Below are 27,251 nucleotides of genomic sequence, written 5' to 3' on the forward strand. Positions count from 1 at the left end.
AGCTGGTTGGTTTAGTTTATCGGTATTGTTTTGATTCGATCTTCTCCTACCTTCATATGGATGATGCTGACCAAGTAACTTGTGCCATATTTCTCTTAACAAAACATGCAAGAATATGGTGGGAAAGTGCAAAAGTGGCATTACCGGTTGGACCACTGACATGGGGAACTTTCAAAACCGTGTTTTACAATAAGTATTTCAGTAAAGACGTACGAGCTAAGAAAGGCAGCGACTTCCTTAACCTGAAGCAAGGAACTATGGCAATGACAGAATACATACAACAATTTGAGGCCGGAGTCCAATATGTACCATATATTGCACAAGATGACACCAGTAAGGGCGAACATTTCATGCGAGGACTTTGCTCGGAAATTAAAAGAGATGTACGAATGTCGAAAGTTTCTTCGTATGGGGAGATAGTGGAAAGAGCACTTATGGTTGAACAAGACGAACAAGACATTGACAGAGATAGGCAACAGCGAAGGCAACAGTACTTTCAAAAGAGCCAAAGAACAGGACAAGGCAAAAAGACCGATAGCAAAGGTACCCAACCAGAGGAACCCCGTGGCAAAGGTCCCACTCCACGTAAAGAACAGGACAGGCCACCTTGTCCTAAATGTGGCAAACTCCATGGCGGGGAGTGTATGCAGGGTTCTAATGTCTGTTATCGTTGCAAGAAGCCAGGACATCTCGCCAAGAATTGTCCAGGAAGTTCTGAGAAAGTACAGGGACGCCTTTTCTCCATGACCAAAGAAGAAGTGGATGCGGATACATCGATGATCACCGGTATGTTCTTGATATCTGGTATTACTGCTATTGTTTTACTAGATTCAGGAGCCACACATTCCTTTATTTCGGAATCATTTGTAAAGAGACTGGGCATTACATCAAGTACTATAGAGACACAACTCGCCATAGCCTTACCTTCCGGGCAAGAATTACAGACAGATCAGATTGTGCGAGGATGTCCAATATATGTCCAAGGCCATCAGATGTATGCTGAATTGATTGTTTTGAAAATGAACGATTTTGATGTGATATTGGGAATGGATTGGCTCTCGAAGTATAGAGTTAATATTGACTGTGGCCTGAAGATGATCAGGTTTGCACCAGTAGGAGCTGAACCATTCACAGTAGCAAGTGCAGGTATATCCTTACCTCTTCGGATAATCTCTTATATGAAGGCTTGTAAATTATTACAGAAGGGGTGTCAAGGATATTTAGCATCTGTTTTAGTTATTGATCCACCAGTTCGTGAACTAGAATATACAGATGTTGTGTGTGAGTTTCCAGAAGTGTTTCCTGATGATGTAATAGGCTTACCTCCAGATAGAGAGATCGAATTTGTAATCGATGTTGTGGCAGGAACTCATCCGATCTCAAAAGCTCCTTATCGATTAGCTCCTACAGAAATGAAAGAATTGAAAGAAAAGTTACAGGAGTTGCTTGATAAAGGTTTTATTAGACCGAGCTTTTCACCGTGGGGTGCACCTGTTTTGTTTGTGAAGAAGAAAGACTGTACTCTTCGTTTATGTATCGATTATAGGGAGTTGAACAAAGTGACAATCAAGAATAAGTATCCACTCCCCAGAATTGATGATTTGTTTGATCAATTACAAGGAGCTGCCATCTTTTCGAAGATTGATTTACGATCAGGATATCATCAATTAAAAGTGAAGTCAGATGATATTTCTAAGACTGCCTTCCGAACCAGGTACGGGCATTATGAATTTCTTGTAATGCCATTTGGATAAACGAATGCACCAGCTGCGTTCATGGATTTAATGAATAGAATTTTCAAGCCATTTCTAGACAAGTTCGTGATTGTGTTTATAGATGATATTCTCATCTACTCACGAACTGTAGAGGAGCATCGAGAACATTTGCAATCAGTTTTGCAAACTTTGAAAGATAAACATTTGTATGCCAAATGGAAGAAATGTGAATTTTGGCTTGAACAAGTATCATTCTTAGGCCATATTATCTCAAAAGAAGGCATATCAGTGGATCCAAGCAAGATTGAAGCTGTTAATAACTGGCTACGACCTACCACTGTTACCGAGGTACGTAGTTTCCTTGGGCTAGCTGGTTATTACCGTAGGTTTATAGCGGGATTTTCTAAGATAGCATTGCCTTTGACTGCTTTAACCCGAAAGAATGTGAAATTTGTATGGGACGAAGCATGTGATCGCAGTTTCCAAGAGTTAAAGGCAAAATTGACTTCAGCACCAGTCTTTGCTATTCCAGAAGGACCAGGAGATTTTGTGGTATACAGTGATGCTTCGAAACAAGGTTTAGGAGCAGTTTTAATGCAGCACGGGAAGGCAATTGCTTATGCGTCAAGACAATTAAAGGAATATGAAAAGAACTATCCCACACATGACTTAGAACTGGCAGCAGTGGTATTTGCATTGAAAATATGGCGCCATTATCTGTATGGCGAACGATGTGAAATATATACGGACCACAAGAGTCTGAAATATTTATTCACGCAAAAAGAACTGAATATGAGACAACGACGTTGGTTGGAATTGGTGAAGGATTACGATTGTGTTATTAATTATCATCCAGGCAAAGCCAATGTTGTTGCAGATGCGTTAAGTTGAAAGTCCAGTTCTATTGCTGCAATGCAAGTACAAGAACAAATTTTATGGGATTTGCAGAACTTGAAGCTTGATGTTATTCCAAAGGGATCTACAATCAAATTATCATCTCTCATAGTTCGACCAACACTTGCAGACAAGATCAAGGTCGAACAAAATACAGATAATGAATTACAGCAATTGAGACAGCGAGATGAAGATAAAGGACATTCAAACTTAGAATTGAATGGGGAAGGAATATGGACATATCGAGGGAGACTGTGTGTACCAAAACAAGGAACAACCAGAACCGACATTCTTATTGATGCTCATGCTACTCCCTATTCGATCCATCCAGGAGGCACGAAAATGTACAAGGATTTGAAACCATTATTTTGGTGGCCAGGTATGAAAAAGGACATTGCTCAATTTGTTGCACAATGTCTAACTTGTCAACAGGTCAAGATTGAACATCAAAGACCAGCAGGACTTCTGAAACCGCTACCCATTCCTGAGTGGAAATGGGAACATATCACAATGGATTTCATCCTTGGTTTGCCAAGAACACAAAGAGGATTCAATGCTATATGGGTTATTGTCGATCGACTTACAAAATCAGCTCACTTTCTTCCGGTGAAGACCATATACACGATGAATCAATATGCCGAAGAATACATCAAGGAGATAGTGAGGCTTCATGGCATCCCAGTGTCCATTGTATCTGATAGAGATCCCAACTTTACATCTGCATTTTGGAAAAGCTTGCATCATGCTATGAGAACTCGATTGTCATTCAGCACAGCATTCCACCCTCAAACTGATGGACAATCAGAACGAGTGAATCAGATCTTAGAAGATATGTTGAGGGCATGTACTATTGACTTCCCGGGTAGTTGGGACAGTAAACTACCGTTGGCTGAGTTTACATATAACAATAGCTATCAGTCAAGCATTGGAATGGCACCATACACTGCATTATATGGTAGAAAATGTCGATCTCCAGTACATTGGGATGAAGTAGGAGAACGAAAGTTAATAGGCCCTGAATTGGTACAACAAACAGCTGAATTGGTAACCAAGATCAGAGAAAGAATGCACACAGCCCAGAGTCGACAGAAAAGCTATGCTGATGTGCGACGTCGTCGTTTGGAATTTCAGGTTGGTGACCATGTATTTGTAAAGATATCACCACTGAAGGGCATTTTGCGTTTTGGTAAGAAGGGAAAATTGAGTCCAAGATATATCGGTCCATTTGAAATCTTGGAAAGGATAGGAAACAGAGCCTACCGAGTTGCTTTACCACCGAACTTATCAAATGTTCATAACGTTTTTCATGTTTCCTTGCTACGTAAGTATTTGGCCAATCCTTCTCACGTTCTTCATTACGAACCATTGGAGCTTGCATCGAATCTCTCATATGAAGAACGACCAGTCCAAATCCTCGATAGGAAATCAAAAGTGTTACGAGGCAAGGAACCCCCCTTGGTGAAACTGTTATGGCGAAATCATGCAATTGAAGAAGCAACTTGGGAACGAGAAGACGAGATTCAACAGAGATATCCTGAACTATATGGTACTTCAAATTTCGAGGACGAAATTCTTTGAAGGAGGGGAGAATTGTAATGCCCGGTTACTCGTACAAATGATTATAACGTGTTTATGTCGTTTATTTTGTAGTTAATTACCTCATTAGATTTCACGTGATGAATGAAGTATCAATATTGAGATTGAACATGACTCTTATATTGTTCATGGTGTAGTGAGAATGAATATATGTCAAAATAGTGATAGTAAGATGTGTACATAGAAATAGTGTAATGGAAGTTGTGGGAAATGAGATGTAAAGATGGTAGTTCGTACGGGTTTTAGCATAATGATTTGAATATTGATCCAAATTGTGTGAGGCCTTAACCATTAGAAAGCTAAGATATAATGCTACAACTTTGACGTTTTGAGTTTTGTCCAAATCATTGTGGAAGACAAGCCAAAAGTGCCCCGAAGTGTGTCGTGTATACCGTCATTCCTTCACTGACACATGTTAGGAGAATGGGCATAACATTTTTACTCAGACCTCCAAATGACCTGACACCAGTGGGAGATTCAAGCCAAGACATAGGGCTACAACTTTGTAGTTTACCATTTATTCAGATTATGAGCGGAAGAACCATTTCCGGAGCAATCTTTGAAGAGTCAGTGCGCAGAGGCAGCACAGGTGGCGCCCGAGCGGTAAGATTCTACCGCCCGAGCGCCGGTACACTAAGGGTTCACGAAATTTACAGAACATATGGCGCTCGAGCGGTAGAAAATGACCGCCCGAGCGCCAGTGCACGAAAACTGCACCTTTTGGACAGAACATTCCGCGCTCGGGCGGTAGAAAATGACCGCCCGAGCGCCGCCATATATATAAGAGGATAAGCTTCGGGTTTCTAAACCATTCCATCAGCTCCTCTCCCCCTTTTTCACAGAAAACTCGAAAGAAAAGTTTAGAAAACATCCTCCAAAGCTTCCTTCTTAATTCCTTTCAAAGTTTTGAAGTTAGAACTTGGTTCTTCATCACAAGAACATCATAGAGGTGTAAGTTTTCTCCTCTTTTAGTTATCCTACATGTATAGGAGTGATTTTCATCTAGTAATTATATAGTGATGGGATTTTGATATATTTTACAGTATAGGAGCGAGATACATCGTCTGAAACAAGTATTCGTACGCTTGGACTGTAAGTTGGCATGTTCTTGAAGTAATACATGAATAATATTATGATTTTCAAATGCTTCTCATTATCTACTGATATATGTACATTGTTAGTATGTTTATTGATGAAAACATAGCACCATATTCCATTGTTATGTATTAAATATGTAAAGAACTCATGAGTATTGATTATGGGTGCTATGTCATGAACAAGAACATGAACATGAAAAGAAAAGGATTGATTTACATGATATAGAGCTTGTTGACATCATGGGTGGTTTTAAGTCCACCAAAGCTATTGGCCAATATATGTTCATGGGGCGTGGGGATGCCAAAGGTTGCTCCCTGACGTCCAACACAGTAGTAGCTATATAATAAAGCAAGCACAGTAGTACAGGTCAACTAATGAGGCTCAAGTACAAAAATGAACATTGAATATATGCTACGGTATGACATGTTTTTAAGATTCATTGTTGATCACGACTTGATATGTACGTTCCTTCGATGCATATTGATACGTACAAGTGCCAACTTATTGAGTTTATAAACTCACATAGCTCATGTATTACAAGATCATGTAGTGAAGATGCGTAGGATGCCGGTTCGCCAATGGATGCTAGTGACGTGCCTCACCTCGACAAGAACCGGGCTTCTTATTGTATAGCTTCTGCATATGTATTATAATGAATTGAATGTCAGGGTTTGAAACAAGTTTTACAATGTTTATGGCTAGGGGTATGATGGTACAGAATATGTTTGTGTGTAAGAATACGATTATATATATATGGGTTGATGTTGTTGCTTGAGTTGAGTTTGTGTCTATGTATATATGAATATTGTTGCTTGGTTTGGGCTTATACAAAATATAGGGACATCATGCCAAAATTTTTACAAACCGTCAAAGTTATGCCCCTTGTTTGATTTGATTCATAATATAGTTATATCATTCAAACCTTATTTTGATTATGGTAATTATGCTAAGTATAGAGTAAGGGTGTGACAAGAACCCTAGCTTCCAATCCGATAGAGAGAAGAGAAGGAGAAGGAAAATGAGTAAAAAGAGGATCCCATTCGATTTTATGCCTTCCCAAACACCAAACACGCTTTTTCAACTTGCTGGCTCGCTAGGGCGGATGTTTTTGTCCGCTAAGGCGCGTAACTCTCGGCCAGAAATAAAAAATTTCGAACAAGGCTCGCTAGGGCGGATGTTTCTGTCCGCTAGGGCGAGCACACTGCGCACTTCCACTACAAAGATCGCTTCCGAAACACTTCTTCCCTTCAGAATTTGGAAAAGTCGTAAACTACAAAGTTGTAGCCCTATGTCTTTTCTTTAACCTCTCAAAATTTCAGATCATTTGGAGCTCTGAGTAAAACGTTATGCTAAATCTCCCAACATGTGTCATTGTAGGAACAACGATACGCACGACACACTTCGGGGCGCTTTTGGCTCGTCTTCCCTAATGATTTGACCAAAACGCAAAATAACAAAGTTATAGCCTTATGTCATATCTTTCTAATGAAAGTGACCTCACATCAATTGGATCAATATACAAAACATTCTTCTAAAAACCACAACCACTGTCACATTTTTCACACCGTTTCTGCACTTCCATTACCTATTTAGCTCAAAATCCACCTTTGATTCTTCCCATCAATTATCTATTCCATTCTATAACATTCATTACCATTTATACCATAACGTAAAGTCATAAACCATCACAACTACTATCACATTTTCAAAATTCGGGCATTACAGCACTATTCTAAATATAGATATCAAATAATACATATACATTCACATGCATTAAAATCATATTTTTATTTAAAATAGCTTTTGTACATAAATAAACTATTTAAAATCATTTTAGCATAATTAAATCATAAATCGTAAAATCATTTTAAAATAACTTTAAGCATAAATAAATCATTCCAAAATAATTTAAAATATGTTTTGAACATAAATAAATCATTTTAAAAATAGCTTTAATCATCATCATGAATCATATATCATAAAATCATTTTAATCATAAGTTTTCAATTATATCATTTTGGGTGAAGTTTAATCCTTGAAACTGACTAGCTTTTATCCTTTAGTCGACTGCAGTGTTAGCTCCACATGGTCCATGGGGGTGTGCACTAGAATCCACCGTGGAAATACTATCGTCGGCGTCCCTCTGGGACCTTTTCCCATACACGGGATCCTTCTGGGGCCTTGGCCCTCATGTCATCCCCACAAAATCATATATCATACATCATATCTTTTGTCACAGTCAATTCACATCCCACAAAATATTTTTTATTTTCTTTAAAAATCATAAAATAAGAAAGCTTTCCAAAATTAGCATTTTAAACAGTATAAATTGCACAGCTTTACCCTAAATCGTAAAAATACATATTATAATCAAAATCATCATTTTAAATCATATAATATCATTTAATATGTGCTATGATCCTTCGAACGCTGCCAAGCGTTTTCGTATTTTCCTAAGTGTAACATTACCGTTTTGCCCCTTGACGTAAAAATTATCGAATTTATCTTTTTCTCACTTTTAATGGCATGATATTATTCTAAATAATTATTTAGCCTTAAATATAATTTTTACAGATTTTTATAAAGCTTAAAACTAAGCTTTTCAATTAATTATTTTATTAATGTTTCGTGCGACGATTAAATCCCGGATAATTTTAAAACTCATTATTTTGATCCCAAATTTTTAAACATAACATTTTTAGTATTTATTCTACCCTTACAAATCATGAGCCACCTCGTTGGACCCATGGTTCGAAATTTCTTGCTTAAATTTTCGAAATTGGCACATAGACGAACACACCGAGCCATCTCCCAAATTACTCGAGCCACGACTGAGCCACCTTGAGCCAAACTCTAGCCAACCTACCTAGGAACCCTCCTGACCAAGCCCAGCCCAAATAACATGACCCTAACTTGCTCAAACGCACCTGAAACTTGACCTGGATTTTACATGTGCTGCACGTGAGTCTCCATGGTGCAAAAGGACTCCTATCTAGTCTAGGACCCTTCCAGCCGAGCAACCACCGAGCCCACATAACCCTAACCCTCCCTGGACCACGCCAAGACCCAGCCCAGACCGGCCCGGCCAACAGAGCCCAAGCTACGAAGCACCTGAATCATAAAACTGCATGTGTGTTCCCTTGCTGTCTCACGGTCACCATTTCTGCTCGAGCCAGCAGCGAACCACACCACTCCAGCCCCTTGCCCTGACCCCTTACCATGAACATAGGACCTTGATGAACCTACCCTGAGCCACCCAGTCCCAGCACCGAGCCCCTTTGGCCGCTGCTGTAAAATCTACTAATTTTAAAAGCGCGGATTTTTTTTAAAAAAAAATCTTGCATTTTCGAAATGATATTTAAAAGCTCGCATTTTTTATATAACATTTAAAAATGATCTTAAGTATTTGACAATAAAAATAGTGCGTAAACATAAACGAGTAAAAATTGTGAAAATCATCAGCGTATCAAAACCAGCGTTTAAAAATGTTCATATCATCTCAAATCTCATAAAAACAAAATGCGGAAAACATGTGGTCCTCGGGTCGTGTCACCCCACCAGGTCTGTCTACTCAGTGTTCAGCACCTCCAGTCCTCTCAATAACAAGCTCACCTGCATCACACACGCCTAGTGAGTCTAAAAACTCAACACACATGTACCGTTAATAACAAGTACATATACATAGCACACAGAAGTGAAAAATATCATAATTAACATATCTTTCATGAACTTAAAAGCATAACGTAAACGTGTCGTATAAAATCATGTCGTGTCAACTTATGTCATCTCATATCATGTCATCTCATATCATCATATACGTGTCAAAACAGCTCATCGTGTCATCATAAACTTAAACATTTTCTTTTAATTGAATTCAGTTCATTAGTTGTGACTTTCGTATCAGCTCTATCGTATCAGCTCTATCGATGGATCCATCTATAAAAACCGTGGTACCCGACGACGGGGGACATCAGCGACAACATTACCCGCCCACTGAGCCCGGACCTCAGCTCATCATATCTCATGTCATCGTATACATATACATCGTCAGTCACAACAATTCTCATCCTTCAAAAAATTATCATCATTTTCATCACTTAATAAAACATGCGTATGCGTAACTTTTCTTTTAAATCAAGCATGCAACGTATTTATTATAATTGAGTAGAAATCATAAAAACGATGCATAAACATTTAAAATATCATATATTTGTGCTCAGGGCGCTGCCAAGACCAAAATCTCACCCCGGGTGCAAAATGACTATTTTGCCCCTGGAAACCCGAAAATTATTGTTTCACTCCTGGACTTCTAAAATTGACCCAAAACTTACCAAACTCCTTAAAATATCCTAAAAAATAATTATAAGCATTCCTAGACGTAAAATTGAGCTCATAACACAACTTATCTAATTCGTTTTAAAACTTCGGCCGGGATCCCGGTTTTAACCCGAATCAAACCGAAACTAAACCGAAATCTTTGCAACTTTTTATCATATTTTAAAAACACTATGAAGCTCATAGTACCCCAAGATTAGACCCAAAACTCTCGGCTATTAATTAATAACATTCACCAAACTCTCGGCCGTTTCTTGTTGCGCCACCTCATGCACCATCCTTTCTCCTATCTCACGCCTCTACCCTCAACTCAACGCACCAATCATGAGCTCACACACCAGAGACTTAGATCAGCACTTCAGGTACTCAACCGACTCACACCACCGCTCCCATGCACACTCCTACCAGCCAGCAACGAGGAGCAACACCACACCCCCTACCGAGACCCAAAACACCTTTCCTTGGTCCGATCGAGCTTCCTGTCGCACCAGCATGTTTCAAGTTGCCCCTGACCCCAACACAGCCCCATCAGGGCCTGGAACAGAGCAGGAGGAGACCCTCGCACAACTGGTGTAGCAGGATGGCTTGTACCGAAGCCCTCACCCTTACAAACGCTCGGCCCTTGCTCTATCCTATCAAAACCCGATCGATCTGCACACCAGCATAAAAATCTTATCAATCGCAACCTATACAGCATATACAACCCCTTACCTACAACCTACGGCAGTCCCCTTGCAACAATATCAAGGAATTAATGAGTTGCATTCAAGAAAGTGCAAGAACATAAGTAAGAACCGAAAATTCTTCATGAATTAAGCTAGATCAGAATTTTCATGCATGAATGCACTATCCAGCATATAAAAATGTGTATGATGCAGTAAGAGATAATACAAGCGTGCCTTGTTGTGTGGAAGAAGCAGAACGATGCAAATGGAGACTTTAACAAATTCTCTTTGCAAGGACAAGCGAACCACCGATGCCTTCAGCTGTTTGAGCGTGGAAAACCGATTGGGGAGAGACTTTGAATGGAAAGAAAACGTGTATCGGCAGCATGGGGTTACGGGATGTCAATGGTTTTCTTTAATAATAATTAGTTGATTAATTAAATGACTAATGGGCTTTAATATAATAATTAAGGGTTTGAAGAGGGTTTTAAGCCTAACAAGCTTAAAAGTAAGTCTATTAAATCAAAACTAAGTCTATAAAACGCACTCTCGAAAAATATTTCGTATTGAAAATATTTTGAAAATATTAGCCAAACCATTAAAAAGTCCCCCGATTTGATAAAATTTGCGTACCGTTAAAAATTAAAATCATGCGGTTAAAAATACCCAAAAATTCCCATTTTCGTAAAATACACTTAAAAATGCTTTAAATTAATTTATAAAAATAAATCGTGTAGTAAAATAATTTTCCTGAAAATTATCCGGTCTCCGGTCCTCGTTCGAACGTGAAATGCATCTAGAAATCTTAAGCCATAAATTTCATGAATTAAATTATATCATGCATGAATTTTGTATAAAATGCAAAAAAATAATTGAACACATAATTAATGAAATAAACATGCATTTACTACTTTAAAACAATTTAATAAAATACCAAAGAAATTTAATAAGTTGCATGCATGTGGTTCCCGTTGACTTCCAAATTTTCGGGACGTTACAATCTTCCTCCTTTAAATTGAATTTCGTCCCCGAAATTCGCTTATCCTTGATAAGCAAAAAGATTAGACTCTTAATCCTAGTATCCCAATAATCCACACTTCTGCGGCGCTACTCTGATAAAATAATAACTTTTTAAGGTGTCCTTATGTTTCCTCGGTCCCGATTAACTCTACCTTCTAAATCCTCGTTTGCGAAACTCAACTTATAACGACCCATGGTGACCTAGTTCCATTTTTTTTATATCCTCGAATTTCATCTTTTCTAAAAATTCCCAATATTAGAAATGGCCGTCCGAATTTTATTGAGTCTTACTTTCTGGTAATATACCCGGGATGTTCATTGACCTATTATATTCGCATTTATGTAGTTCAACTTGAGAAACCATAGTACCAAACTTTACTGATCGACTTCTATCTTCGGCAATACACGTAAAAGTTAAACCTTATTTCAACCCCATAATAATATTAGCATAAGATCTTTGAATCGAATCTTTATCTTACCGTACCACACTTACATAACTTAACTATTTACAAGTCCCACTATAACGCTGTCTAATCTTATAACTTAACTAATCGATCAACTTTATCTTAAATTGTCATCACTTTAAATTCTTAATTTTCCACAACATTATTCCATTAGCACTTAGATTTTCAAGCCCAAGATTGATTCATCCTACAATGTCTTTGATTATCATTTCTTATAACATTATAACCCGGATATCTAAAGGTTCTAAATATCCTTCAAGCCTAAATCACCCATAATTCATATCGTTTAAACCATTCAATTCTATCTTATTGCTAAACTAGTCCCCAAATTTCTTAAAAATTACTAAAGTAGTTCTTGTTTTCCTCGAATATTATTCGATTTGTCCTTAATTTCTAAAATTCCACAATTACCCATAAGTTCCTAGCGTTTCTAATTCCATTTTATAGATTTCTCGAAACATAAAGTTTAAAAATTTTAAGTTTATTAAACCCAAAATCAATTCTCATAACCTCGAAAAATTATTGATTTAACCCAAGTGTTCCTCAAAGTTCGAACTAAATCCTAAAAATTTTCGGAATTTGCAATTTGACACTTAAAGTTCTCAAAAATTATATTTTTGGCTCTACAACCATTCGAAATTTGCATTTTTGTCCCCATAACATTTCCGATTGTAGCCTCATTAAAACTTAAAATTCTCGAAACTCAGAATTTAATCTCAAAATCCGGTAAATTTGAAAATAGTCTCTTAGAATTTTATTTTGCACTTAGGTCATCAAATTATGGGTTATTACAAGTGGGTCCCTAAAATTCTTACTTTATGCAATTCAATCCTTAAATCTAACTAGGTAGATCATGCATCCTAAATAATTTCTACAATTTTAAACTTCCAAAAATCGACGTAGTCTTCGAATCTTTATTCTTTATAAGGAATCCTCAAATATTAACTCGGCTAGCAACCACGAACCATCAGTAATTTCTTAGAAAATCTATAAGTCTCAAAGGCATTCATAATTTTTAAGTTTAACTTATGACCCACAAGTATAACATCAGTACTTACTAACCAAAATTAATATAGTCAAATTATTTACAATCCTTCCTAACGCCCAAAAATCAAATTCTTACCAATGTCCAATTCCACCACAAAACCAGTATGCATGAAAATCTTATAATTTTTCATTTCATGTCGTAACATGCATAAAAATTTTAAAGCATCTAATCTCAAAACATAACGGCAGATAAATGTGTCCCGTAAAACGTAAATCATCTAAAAATGCAGGTGATATCATAAAACTTTCAAAACATTTAAAACATAAAAGCTTACGGACTTGAGGCTTAAAGACTGAGTGGCAGAAGCTGGCGGTGGCACAACCCTATACAGGACCCTTGCTCTGATAACAACTGTAAAATCTACTAATTTTAAAAGCGCGGAATTTTTTTTAAAAAAAATGCTCGCATTTTCGAAATAACATTTAAAAATTATCTTAAGTATTTGACAAAAAAAATAGTGCGTAAACATAAACGAGTAAAAATCGTGAGAATCATCAGCGTATCAAAACTAGCGTATAAAAAGGTTCATATCATCTCAAATCTCATAAAAACAAAATGCGGAAAACATGTGGTCCTCGGGTCGTGTCACCCCACCAGGTCTGTCTACTCAGTGTTCAGCACCTCCAGTCCTCTCAATAACAAGCTCACCTGCATCACACACGCCTAGTGAGTCTAAAGACTCAACACACCTGTACAGTTAATAACAAGTACATATACATAGCACACGCAGTGAATAATATCATAAACAACATATCTTTCATGAACTTAAAAGCATAGCGTAAACGTGTCGTATAAAATCATGTCGTGTCAACTCATGTCATCTCATATCATGTCATCTCACATCATCATATACGTGTCAAAACAGCTCATCATGTCATCATAAACTTAAACTATAAAGGCCCGTATTTCGTATTCATAATTTTGCGGAATTTTTAAAATTTTTCTAAATAAATAAATATCTTTCCCAATATATAAAATAAACATGTACATAACATAACCTTAAAATAACAGCGGAAGTCAACATTTTATTTCAAACAACAATTTAAAAATAATCCAACGTGTTAAAATCGAGTTTGAATGATAAAAGATGCATAAACTAAATCATGAGGTCCTCGGGTCTACTACTGTTGTCCCAAGATCGCTCACTGGTCTCCGCCCGCGGTCTCGACCTCATCCATATCTACAACAATCAAGTCTAGTGAGTCTAAAGACTCAACATGTATATATCGTGGATAACAAGTAAATATATCATAAAATCGCATGCAACGTAAAAATAACGTATCGTAAAGCGCATGGTGAAAATCGTATCATGAATAATTATATCTACGTGCATATCTGAAAATCATACGTAAAAGCTTTGCTCAATAGAGATCTGTCATATCATCTCATAATTTTCTGGTAGAGATAATGTTTCTAAGCATGTGGCCCATAACATAACGTAAGCGCCTGATCAGACTAAAACACAGTATACTGGGCGGTAGAGATCAATCACAGCCATTGGACTGGATGTCCGTACCCATACATAATCATAAACCGGTTGTAAGTCACCGGGTGGAGAGGTTCTCGGTTGCGCCTACCGATTTCCAAACCCATAAGCATAAGGTGGCCACAAGACATATAACATATATCTCAAAAATAAACATTTTATATTTTTATGCACGTAATATAATTATAACCTTATTTTTACCGGATGAGTTGGATCGTTCCCAGGCTGGCTGCGACTTACTTCTAATATGTGACCCATGCAATAAATCGTAACTTGACAAAAATTTAACAATAGAACAAAAAACGAGACGAATAAAACAAATAACTTGATATTTTTATCATGGCTTCGAACCAACCCGAACCAACATTAAACCGACGTTTAACCATGATTAAAAATACCCCAAACATACTGAAAAATATGCACAAGGACTGTAAAACACGAAAATAGGTGAATGGAATCCAAAAATATAAAACACTCTTTCGAGAGTCATTTTGGCACCTTTCACCGTAAATTCTCGTACGACTTCTAAACTCGACCAACTCAGAAACGGCCAAAAACACGACGCCAATCAAGAACTCAAACCACCTCCAAAACCATGACCCAAAGCTGCTGTTAAAATTACAGCCGTAGCAGCTGGTGTATTTGTGTTGTAAATCCTGAAATTAATGACCATTGGCTTGAACCATCGCCCAAGAACTCTTACCAACATTCTAAGGCATGGCTTGGACCATGGCTAAAGGCTAAAAGTCAACTGCAACCCAAGCAAACGCCTAGGACAACAGAAAGTATCACCCGAGAGCACCAAATCTGTGCAATGGAATGTATTGAGTTGTTTTACTGTCGTGGGTCGTTCCAGTGGCCATTTCATCGACCATGGATCGATCTAGACATGATGGAGTGTTGTATGAACCGTGGTTATGGGCTACAAGCCAACCATAATTCACCCAACCACCCAACAACCGAAACTCACTCACCCAAAAATTTATAATTTTGAAACTATAGGACGTATGCTATGTTGCTGTAAAAATTTGCTGGGTCGTGAACCAACCTTTTAAAGACCAATTTGGTCACATCCTAGACATGTTAAGGGAGGGTTCTAACCATGGCTACAGCCCCTAGGACAGCCAAGATTCGAACACCCACCTTAAACACCCAATGACAAAAACCGTAACTCTATTTCTGCACTTAAGGAGAATGTTGCTGTCATTCCCTTGTTTCTGAGTATATGGACATAATCCAGTGGACAAACAACCACCTAACACACTCTAAATGATGTCTGGATGCAGCTTTGATTGCCTGGGATCGAACAACCTTCTGAAACCACAAGAAACAACTCAAACGAACATAAGCCAAGGCGAGAACCTGTGCAGATTTGTTTCGAAAATGTTGCTGATATATTTCGTTTTTCTCATAAACCTTGATCACATATTGATTTAAAACATCTAATATGACTTGATTGAGGAGCAAAGAACTAATATATACATGCCTGGAATTTGTTTTGAAGAAAAACAAATCAACACGACAATACGACGCAACAGAACTGTGTTGGATTTCTCCTCTTGTTCTCCTACTGTTTTGCTCCTGTTGTCACGATTATTAGCTGCTGGTTTCTGCTAATTTTCGAAGGTGAGGTTGTGGGGAATGTAAGTGATGAAGGTGAATAATATAAAGGTGTTAAAGGTGCCATTATAAGCCTTTAGTTTGGGAGTTACAAGTCAAGAAGTGGAATGGTTTTGAAATGATTCTCCTTCCCCTTATTGACGTTGCTTTGTTCTTCATTTCCTACTGCATGTACACGATTTATAAGTCTAATAGGTTGAGTAGAAATGAGGTGTTTTATTGCATTTAAATTTTCTACCCATTAGAGAATTTAAAATGAGAAATGAATACCCCATTAATTGTAATTAAAAATGGTTTGAATGGAGAGTTATCAACCTTTAAATTTCTTTTAAATGTTGGACCATAACTTATTATTATTACTAATTTGCATGGTATTTTATTGTTTAAATCTTGTATTTTAATTGCTTAAAGTTTAGCACCCTCATTATATATTTTAGTGAATTTACACATTAAATTTAGGATAGATTATTGCATGGCATTCATGAACTCCAATTTAAATATTCAAATGCTATGATTAATTTCTTGAATATTTTATACCTAGATTAATTCATCCCCATATGTTTACATATTTTAATTTAAGCTTTAATTAAATATTAACCTACAGAACTTATTTAATAACTTAGCTCTAATTAATTTAATAAATCCTAAAACACTATTTTCTTTAAATTACTCCTTGACTTAAATTAAATTTAAGAATATCTTTCTTATTATTAATTTTATCTTTAATCTCCAAACTCCGGTCCGACCTCGCGTATTTATCCTGAAAAGATAAAACTAAACATCTACTTTTAAAATAAATAATCATGACTTAAAATTATTAAAATAAATCAAACACTTCATATATTTATAAAAATTCATTTTTAATTTAAATAGTTGCAATTATGCATGGCTTATACGTAATCTGATTTTTCGGGTTCTACATAAACATTTTCTTTTAATTGAATTCAGTTCATTAGTTGTGACTTTCGTATCAGCTCTATCGATGGATCCATCTATAAAAACTGTGGTACCCGACGGCGGGGGACATCAACGACAGCATTACCCGCCCACTGAGCCCGGGCCTCATCTCATCATATCTCATGTCATCGTATACATATACATCGTCAGTCACAACCAATTCTCATCCTTAAAAAAATATCATCATTTTCATCACTTGATAAAACATGCGTATGCGTAACTTTTCTTCTAAACCAAACATGCAACGAATTTATCATAATTGAGTAGAAATCATAAAAACGATGCATAAACATTTAAAATATCATATATTTGTGCTCAGGGCACTGCCAAGACCAAAATCTCACCCCGGGGTGCAAAATGACCATTTTGCCCCTGGAAACCCGAAAATTATCGTTTTACCGCTGGACTTCTAAAATTGACCCGAAACTTACCAAACTGCTTAAAATGTCCCAAAAACATAATTATAAGCATTCCTAGACGTAAACTTGAGCCCATAACACAACTAATTCGTTTTAAAACTTCGGCCGGGGTCTCGGTTTTAACCCGAATCAAACCGAAACTAAACCGAAATCTTCGCAACTTTTTATCATATTTTAAAAACACTATGAAGCTCATAGTACCCCAAGATTACACAGCATATACAGCCCCTTACCTACAACCTACGACAGTCCCCTTGCAACAATATCAAGGAATTAATGAGTTGCATTCAAGAAAGTTCAAGAACATAAGTAAGAACCGAAAATTCTTCATGAATTAAGCTAGATTAGAATTTTCATGCATGAATGCACTCTCCAGTATATAAAAACATGTATGATGCAGTAAGAGATAATACAAACGTTCCTTGTTGTGTGGCAGAAGCAGAACGATGCAAATGGAGACTCTAACAAATTCTCTTTGCAAGGACAAGCGAACCACCGATGCCTTCAGCTGTTTGAATGTCGAAAAACGATTGGGGAGGGACTTTGAATGGAAAGAAAACGTGTATCGGCAGCATGGGGGTTACGGGAAGTCAATGGTTTTCTTTAATAATAATTAGTTGATTAATTAAATGACTAATGGGCTTTAATATAATAATTAAGGGTTTGAAGAGGGTTTTAAGCCCAACAAGCTTAAAAGTAAGCCCATTAAATCCAAACGCACTCTTGAAAAATATTTCGTGTTGAAAACATTTTGAAAATATTAGCCGAACCGTTAAAAAGTCCCCCGATTTGATAAAATTTGCGTACCGTTAAAAATTCAAATCATGCGGTTAAAAATTCCCATTTTCGAGAAATACACTTAAAATTTTTTTAAATTAATTTATAAAAATAAATCGTGTAATAAAATAATTTTCCTGAAAATTCTCCGGTCTCCGGTCCTCGTTCGAACGTGAAATGCATCTAGAAATCTTAAGGCATAAATTTCACGAATTAAATTATATCATGCATGAATTATGTATAAAATGCACAAAAATAATTGAACACATAATTAATGAAATAAACATGCATTTACTGCTTTAAAACAATTTAATAAAATACCAAAAAAATTTAATAAGTTACATGCATGTGGTTCCCGTGGACTTCCAAATTTTCGGGACGTTACAGCTGCTGTACTCCACCACCGCACGAGGAGTCCTTGCTTTAAAGGACTCCTCCTAGGCTGCAACCAAGGAGTCCTAGCCATGCTAGGACCCTTCCTGACCCTGACCCCGACCCTGACCCACGTCCCTTAGGACCCAACCCCCAGACCTGGTCGAGTCCCAAGGCCCCATGCAAACCATCGAGCCCCTTGAACCATAGCATGCACACAAAGCCAACCCCAACTCACGGTTATTCTTTCTTCCCTTGTGTCCTACGGTTCCAGCCTAATTCCTATTGATTTTATCATGTTTCAATCAAAATTAAATCATATTTTTATCATGTATTGGCAGTGAGTTCGTTGGATTCAAAACATTTTTCAAATAAACGTAAAATTGTCGCGTTTTTACAAATAAACAATTTACCGTAAAAATTATCGAACCCAAGTATTTTTCATGCATAATCAATTAAAACACACATATTATGATTTGTATGATGGTTGAAAGGGTTTAGAAAATGTGTCTTTGCATTTATAACGCTCGAATATACGATCTTCGGCGAGGGTGCGACGTTGGACGACCGGATGACGAAAACTGTAATGCCCGAATTTTGAAAATGTGGTAGTAGTTGTGATGGTTTATGACTTTAAGTTATGGTATAAATGGTAATGAATGTTATAAAATGGAATTGAAGACAATGGCAAAGTATAGAAGCTAATTTCTTTAGCACGCATGCAATGTGTTTGATGAAATGATTCAATGAATGTTTTTATGGCATATTAAGGTTAAGAAATTTACGGATCTTTATTCAAAGCAGTATTGAACTAATTATGAATTTTGAACATAAATTACTCTGTTTTGATAGATGATCAAAGTCCTTGAGTTATAGTAGAATTCAAAGGTTCAAGACTTCTCACCTACGCATTTCGATCTTCTTTTGGTAATATTTGAAAGGTATGTTACGGTCGATAACATACGAGGTAAAAGTATCATTTTTATTTTAAATTGAAAACTCTATGGATCGATGAACTATTGGTGATTTGATGATGATTGTTGTATTGAGATGAGTTGATTATGATATCAAGATGATGATATTGATTTGCATCATGACATTGCATATTGAGCCACTTGTTGATTCAGATTTGATATGGCGGAGGTCGCCTTGATTTATTGATTTGTTGGACGCATGAGGCTATAGTTGAGTTGGCATAGTGTATGCGGAGGTCGCTGCTATAGCCTGAACACTCTCTATAGGCGCACCATAGTCCTGGGATTGTAGAACACAGCAATCCACCCCGAGCGGATGAGTAGGTGGATGTTGCTGGGTGATTCTATTCCCTTGGGTACCCTATGACCATATGATTCACTTGATCTTGAGATTTATTGATAGCCCACAGCTTCTGATCATGCATTGCATTATCTTGCATCTTTATGAATTTATATGAACTATTTTGAAATTTTAACTCTCATTTGTGATTGATTGTATCATACTGGGTTTATACTCACCGGTATGTCCGGTACCTCTTGTTTTCATGTGCTTGACGGTAGGTGAGGCGAGGCTTGGTATGCCAGAGTCCAAATCCAGGCGAGGAGATACGAGTTAGAGTGGGATTCTCGGGTCTTAGGAGCATTGGATGATGTTTGGATTTCTTTGGTTCACAACTTTATTTTTGGCATGTTGAAAAATTATATTTCAAATATTTGAGACCTTTAAATTATTTTGATGATGTTTATGTCAGTTTGTGAACAACAAATTATGTATTTTATTAAATCATTTGGTTTGTTACAATTATAATTATTAGTATTAGATATCGGACCCGGGGACCCACATTAGGTGGTATCAGAGCGTAAGATATTTGGGAACAGGGTAGATCGAGTCAGTTCGAATTGCTTGATCATGTGATTTATTTGCTAGCATTTTCATTGTGCTATGATGTGAAATACATGATTTAAATTGAGATAATATATTGTTGAGCTTTATTCGAGATTTTTGAGATTTTTAAGTCTCGAGAGCCATAGATGATTGATACAAGGTTGAGATGATTGTGATTTTGTGATTTTATCTGTGTTTGATCTATTGTATATCAGACATGGCAACTCGAGGTAGAGGTCATGGTAGACATAGACAGAATTTACCAGTGGCACAAGATCAAGGCAGTGCTACTCATACTCAGATGGATATAACTCCGACTCCGATGGAGATACTGTTAGCCAGATTTCACTCTTTGCACCCACCGATGTTGAAGGGTACCGAGAATGCATTAGAGTGTGAGAACTGGTTGAAGAATATAGATCAATTATTTGAGTCTCTTGAGTATCCAGATGATCGTAGAATCAAATTAGTTGTTCATCAGTTATTGGATGTTGCTAAGAGTTGGTGGATAATGACCAAGAAAGCTTTAGAGGGTCGAGGTACGATTGTTACCTGGGATATTTTTAAATCTAAATTTTATCAGCGTTTCTTTCCTACCTCTTACAGGAAAGATATGGGAGCTGAGTTTGCAAATTTAAAGCAGGGAAATCTGAATATTGAGGACTATGATGCTAAGTTCTCGAATTTACTGAGATTTGCTCCTCATGTAGCATCCGATGAAGAAGCTAAGGCCGATCACTTCATAAATGGTCTTAATCCTGATATCTTTACCCTGGTTAATACTGGAAGGCCTAACACTTTTGCTGAGGCTTTTGATCGAGCCAAGGGACCTGAAATTGGAATCATTAGGCAGAGAGGTTTTCAGTATTCGCAACGACCCCAACAACCACAGTTCCGACAGCAATTCAGACAGGGTAATAGTGGCAGTAACAATGGAAACATTAGAGGGCAGTTCAAGGCTAGAGGGAAGCAATTTAATAGGCATGGCAGTAATTTTTCGAGTTCTAGTGGATCGAGACAGTCTGGTTCAGTTCAGAGCACTGGTTATTCAGGCCCGACTTGTGGTCAGTGTGGTGGTAGACATTATACCGATCAGTGTAGAGAAATCTCGAGTGCTTGCCATTTTTATAACCAGGTGGGACACTATTCTCGAGTGTGTCCGAACCGTGGCAGTGATATATCTCAGAGTGGGGGATCATCGAGACAGTCATCTCACCAGAATCGCCAGACCCCTACAGTTCATTCTTATCAGCTGTCAAATTGGTCAGATCATAACAAACAGAGTGGTAACCACAGAGTAGGACAGCCATCTCGACAACAGGCTCGAGTTTTTGCACTCACTGAGGATGAGGCACATAATGCTCCAGATAATGTTATTTCAGGTAATTGTTTTCTCTCAGGTTATCCTGTTTATGTTTTAATGGATACTGGTGCATCACATACTTTCATAGTTGAGCACTTTGTCACATTGCATTCGTTGCATTCTATGCCATTATCATCTACATTATCTATTTCTACTCCACTGGGCAAAGTGATGAGGTCAGCTAAAATGATAAGTGGTTGTGAATTTCGTTATGAGGATAATGTCATTGAGATTGATTGTATTGTATTGGAGATGTCTTATTTTGACTGCATAGTTGGCATTGACATGTTGACAAGATACAAGGTTACTTTAGACTGTTTTCAGAAGATTGTTAAGTTTAGGCCTGATATGAAAGATTATTGGACATTCTATCGTAAGGGTTCTCGAGCTAAGATTCCTTTGGTATCTGTTTTGTCCATGACTCGTTTGTTGCAGAAAGGAGCAGAATGTTTCTTGGTTTATGCAATTGATATTTCAAGGTCAGTACCTAAATTGGAAGATATTCAAATTGTTAGTGAATTTTCAGATGTATTTCCAGATGAAATTTCAGGATTTCCTCCAGTACGAGAGATTGAGTTCAACATTGAGTTGATGCCAGGTACACAGCCTATTTCTAGAGCTCCTTATAGGATGGCGCCAATTGAACTAAAGGAACTAAAGGAACAACTTGAGGATATATTGTCTAAAGGATATGTAGGACCAAGTGTTTCACCTTGGGGTGCTCCGGTTTTATTTGTGAAGAAGAAAGACGGTTCTATGAGGCTTTGTGTCGATTATAGACAGTTGAATAAAGCCACAGTAAAGAATAAGTATCCTTTGCCAAGGATTGATGATCTCTTTGACCAGTTGCAGGGTTCCTCAGTATACACTAAGATTGATTTAAGATCCGGATTTCATCAGTTAAGAGTTAGAGATGCAGATGTGCCTAAGACTGCTTTTCGTACCAGGTATGGGCATTTTGAATTTTTGGAAATGCCTTTTGGGTTGACCAATGAACCTGCGGTAATTATGGATTTGATGAACCGTGTGTTTCAAAGGTATATAGATCAATTTGTTGTGATATTCATTGATGATATTCTAATTTATTCAAAATCTGAATTTGAGCATGCTGAGCATTTGAGAGCTGTTTTGCAAATTTTGAGAACTGAAAAGTTGTATGCTAAATTATCCAAATGCGAGTTTTGGTTGGATAGAGTTATTTTTCTTGGACATGTGATTTCAAGTGCTGGTATATTAGTTGATCCGAGTAAAGTTGAGGCACTCATCTATTGGTCTAGACCGACATCAGTTCCTGAAGTCCGTAGTTTTATGGGTTTGGCAGGATATTATCGCAGATTTATTGAAGGATTCTCACAGATTGCGAGGCCAATTACCCAGCTGACACAAAAGAATGCACCATTTATTTGGTCACAGGCATGCGAGTCTAGTTTTGTTGAACTTAAGAAGAGATTGACTAGTGATCCTGTTCTGACTATTCCATCAGGTGTAGGAGGATTTACAGTGCACACGGATGCTTCACATCAAGGACTGGGTTGTGTATTAATGCAGCATGGCCGTGTGGTTGCATATGCTTCACGACAGTTGAAGCCACATGAGTCTAGATACCCGGTGCATGACTTGGAACTAGCAGCAGTGGTTTTTGCCTTAAAGATTTGGCGTCACTACTTGTATGGGAGAAATTTGAGATATTCACTGATCATAAGAGTTTGAAATATCTCTTTTCACAAGCTGAGCTGAACATGAGACAGAGGCGTTGGTTAGACTTGTTGAAAGACTATGATTGTGAAATAAAATATTATCCAGGAAAGTCTAATGCAGCAGCCGATGCTTTGAGCAGAAAAGTATGTAATATGTCTTTGATCACTAGCAGTGTATCTGATCTAGTAGAAGAATGTTGTCTTTCTGGTTTGGATTTTGTGGAAAATACTCAACCTGTAAGAGTATTTATGATTCAGGCAGAACCCGAGTTGTTTGTTAAAATTAAAGAGGCCCAAAGATTAGATTAAAGTATTCAGAAATCAGTTGAACTTGTCAAATCAGGACATCGATCAGAATTTCAGGTCAATAATGAGGGTATTTTGTTTGTGAATGATCGTATTGTAGTTCCTAATATTTCAGAGTTGAGGATGCAGATTTTGCGTGATGCTCATTGCAGTAAGTTCAGTGTACACCCTGGAAGTAAAAAGATGTACAATGATTTGAAGAAACAATTTTGGTGGAAAAGAATGAAATCTGACATAGCAGAATTTGTATCTCGTTGTTTGAATTTTCAACAAGTAAAAGCAGAAAGAAAGCGACCAGGAGGTCTTTTGCATAGCCTTAAGGTTCCAGAATGGAAGTGGGACCATATTACCATGGACTTTGTCACGAAATTGCCGAGGTCGCGAGGGGTTGCGATGCAATTTGGGTTATCGTTGACAGAATAACCAAGTCTTCATGTTTCATTCCTTATCAGATGACATATAGGCATGATCAGATGGCCAAATTATACATCAGAGAAGTTTTGAGATTGCATGGTGTACCTACGTCCATTGTATCAGATCGTGATCCCAGATTTTCTTCTCATTTTTGGCAGAGTTTACAAGAGGCCCTTGGTACTCGTTTGCATTTGAGTACAACATATCATCCTCAGACAGACGGACAGTCAGAACGTACTATACAGACATTAGAGGACATGCCGAGAGCTGTAGTGATGGATTTTGATATTGGTTGGCATGATTTGTTACCACTTGTCGAGTTTTCTTATAACAACAGTTATCAAGTGAGCATTGGAATGTCACCATTTGAAGCATTATATGGCAGGAAGTGTCGATCTCCTCTGTATTGGGACGATTTATCTGAAGCACCAATTATAGGACCTGATATGATAAGAGATATGACAGAGAAGGTGAAATTGATTCAGAGTCGTGTGAGAGCTGCTCAAGATAGACAGGCTAAGTATGCGAACATCAGGAGACGACCGTTGATTTTTGAGAAAGGTGACAGAGTTTTTCTGAAAATATCTCCTTTCCGTGGTACAGTTAGATTTGGAAATAAGGGTAAATTATCACCGAGATTCATAGGTCCGTATGAGATTTTGGAACGTGTTGGTGATTTGGCTTATAGATTAGCTCTTCCTCCTGCATTATCAGGTGTTCATGATGTTTTTCATGTGTCCATGTTGAGGAAATATCATCCAGATCCATCTCATGTGCTTCCACCTGATGAGATTGAGTTAGACAAGACTTTGAGCTATATTGAGAGACCGATTCAAATTCTAGACAGAAAAGATAAGCAACTCAGAAATAAATTGATACCGTTGATTAAAGTACAGTGGAATAGACATGGTGTCGAAGAGGCAACTTGGGAATTAGAAGATAAAATGAGACAAAAATATCAAGAGTTATTCAAATGAAGTACGCTTCTATTCTCGGTTTTATTTTAAGTATTGATTATTACATGTTAGACTTGAAAGAGATAATTGATTTCGAGGACGAAATCTATTTTTAGATGGGAGGAATTGTAATGCCCGAATTTTGAAAATGTGGTAGTAGTTGTGATGGTTTATGACTTTACGTTATGGTATAAATGGTAATGAATGTTATAAAATGGAATTGAAGACAATGGCAAAGTATAGGAGCTAATTTCTTTAGCACGCATGCAATGTGTTTGATGAAATGATTCAATGAATGTTTTTATGGCATATTAAGGTTAAGAAATTTACGGATCTTGATTCAAAGCAGTATTGAACTAATTATGAATTTTGAACTGAAATTACTCTGTTTTGATAGATGATCAAAGTCCTTGAGTTATAGTAGAATTCAAAGGTTCAAGACTTCTCACCTACGCATTTCGATCTTCTTTTGGTAATATTTGAAAGGTATGTTACGGTCGATACATACGAGGTAAAAGTATCATTTTTATTTTAAATTGAAAACTCTATGGATCGATGAACTATTGGTGATTTGATGATGATTGTTGTATTGAGATGAGTTGATTATGATATCAAGATGATGATATTGATTTGCATCATGACATTGCATATTGAGCCACTTGTTGATTCAGATTTGATATGGCGGAGGTCGCCTTGATTTATTGATTTGTTGGACGCATGAGGCTATAGTTGAGTTGGCATAGTGTATGCGGAGGTCGCTGCTATAGCCTGAACACTCTCTATAGGCGCACCATAGTCCTGGGATTGTAGAACACAGCAATCCACCCCGAGCGGATGAGTAGGTGGATGTTGCTGGGTGATTCTATTCCCTTGGGTACCCTATGATCATATGATTCACTTGATCTTGAGATTTATTGATAGCCCACAGCTTCTGATCATGCATTGCATTATCTTGCATCTTTATGAATTTATATGAACTATTTTGAAATTTTAACTCTCATTTGTGATTGATTGTATCATACTGGGTTTATACTCACCGGCATGTCCGGTACCTCTTGTTTTCATGTGCTTGACGGTAGGTGAGGCGAGGCTTGGTATGCCAGAGTCCAAATCCAGGCGAGGAGATACGAGTTAGAGTGGGATTCTCGGATCTTAGGAGCATTGGATGATGTTTGGATTTCTTTGGTTCACAACTTTATTTTTGGCATGTTGAAAAATTATATTTCAAATATTTGAGACCTTTAAATTATTTTGATGATGTTTATGTCAGTTTGTGAACAACAAATTATGTATTTTATTAAATCATTTGGTTTGTTACAATTATAATTATTAGTATTAGATATCGGACCCGGGGACCCACAAAAACTCCTAGACTTTTCTCCTTCCCTTAATTTCAAAAATTGTATGTGTGTGGGAGTGAATTTTCGGCTGATTGAAGTGAATTGTGAGGTTATGAAAGCCTAGGAGTCCTATTTACAATTTAATTTGCAAGTTAAATGGGATTTGGTTTTGGGCTTACAACTTAAGGGTAATTGGGCCTACTCAAATGAATTAAATTGAGCTCAATAACACTTAATTAATTAAAACATAAAAGTTTTAAAATTATTTTCCATAAAATAATATTTTTGACCTTTTAAAACTCTTTGTTTGCCCAAACCCGGCTTCCCGGGAAAAATCGAGCTCGACTCATAAAATATTTCGAACTCCAACTTTTTTAGGAAAATTATATCATTTTTAAATCATATTAGGAAGTCTTGCCATTATTTAAATAAAATACATATTCTTGTCTTGGTCGTCCTCGGTCTCATTTCCACTGCCTATTATCGAATATTCGGGTATAATCCTTAATTTCATGTATTTATATCATATTATCATTTAATCATACAATTATACATAAATATCATGCTAGCATTTAAAATTAATTAAATAAAACAATTAAGTAATTAAAATAATTTTGCATGTATGTGGTTTACGTGAACTGATTTTTCGGACGTTACAATTCTCCCCCTCTTAAATTGAAATTCGTCCTCGAAATTTTCCTTGACTTGACGATTGCAAAGCTTAGATTCCCTTATCCACCTCAAACGTAACCTAAAACTTAAATCTTACTCTTCAATTCGGTCCTCAAAATCTTGAGAATTGCAATTCTAACCGAAAAATTCCCAAAGTCGATTCCTAAATCCAGCTCA

General features: G+C 37.1%; 1 protein-coding gene across 1 annotated transcript; it reads left to right on the top strand.

Moving 5' to 3' along the window:
- The first annotated feature begins 389 nt into the window (after window positions 1-389).
- LOC140806678 (uncharacterized) lies at window positions 390-25,083 on the top strand. The gene is made up of 6 exons (XM_073163226.1): window positions 390-642; window positions 20,542-22,091; window positions 22,542-22,636; window positions 23,024-23,346; window positions 23,793-24,013; window positions 24,592-25,083. Exons 1-6 carry the CDS (start codon window positions 390-392, stop codon window positions 25,081-25,083), a joined length of 2,934 nt encoding a protein of 977 aa, XP_073019327.1.
- Window positions 25,084-27,251: the final 2,168 nt, after the last annotated feature.

Source organism: Primulina eburnea, chromosome 12, assembly GCF_022965805.1.
Source record: "Primulina eburnea isolate SZY01 chromosome 12, ASM2296580v1, whole genome shotgun sequence".
Lineage (NCBI taxonomy): Eukaryota > Viridiplantae > Streptophyta > Magnoliopsida > Lamiales > Gesneriaceae > Primulina > Primulina eburnea.

Bases quoted from the DNA above. Each gene is read 5' to 3' on its own strand.
- LOC140806678 (XM_073163226.1), top strand. From the start codon at position 390: ATGTCGAAAGTTTCTTCGTATGGGGAGATAGTGGAAAGAGCACTTATG. The intron at 643-20,541 runs GTATGCAGGGTT...ATTGTATATCAG, and splicing joins CAAACTCCATGGCGGGGAGT to ACATGGCAACTCGAGGTAGA. The intron at 22,092-22,541 runs GTATCTGTTTTG...GACCAGTTGCAG, and splicing joins CTCGAGCTAAGATTCCTTTG to GGTTCCTCAGTATACACTAA.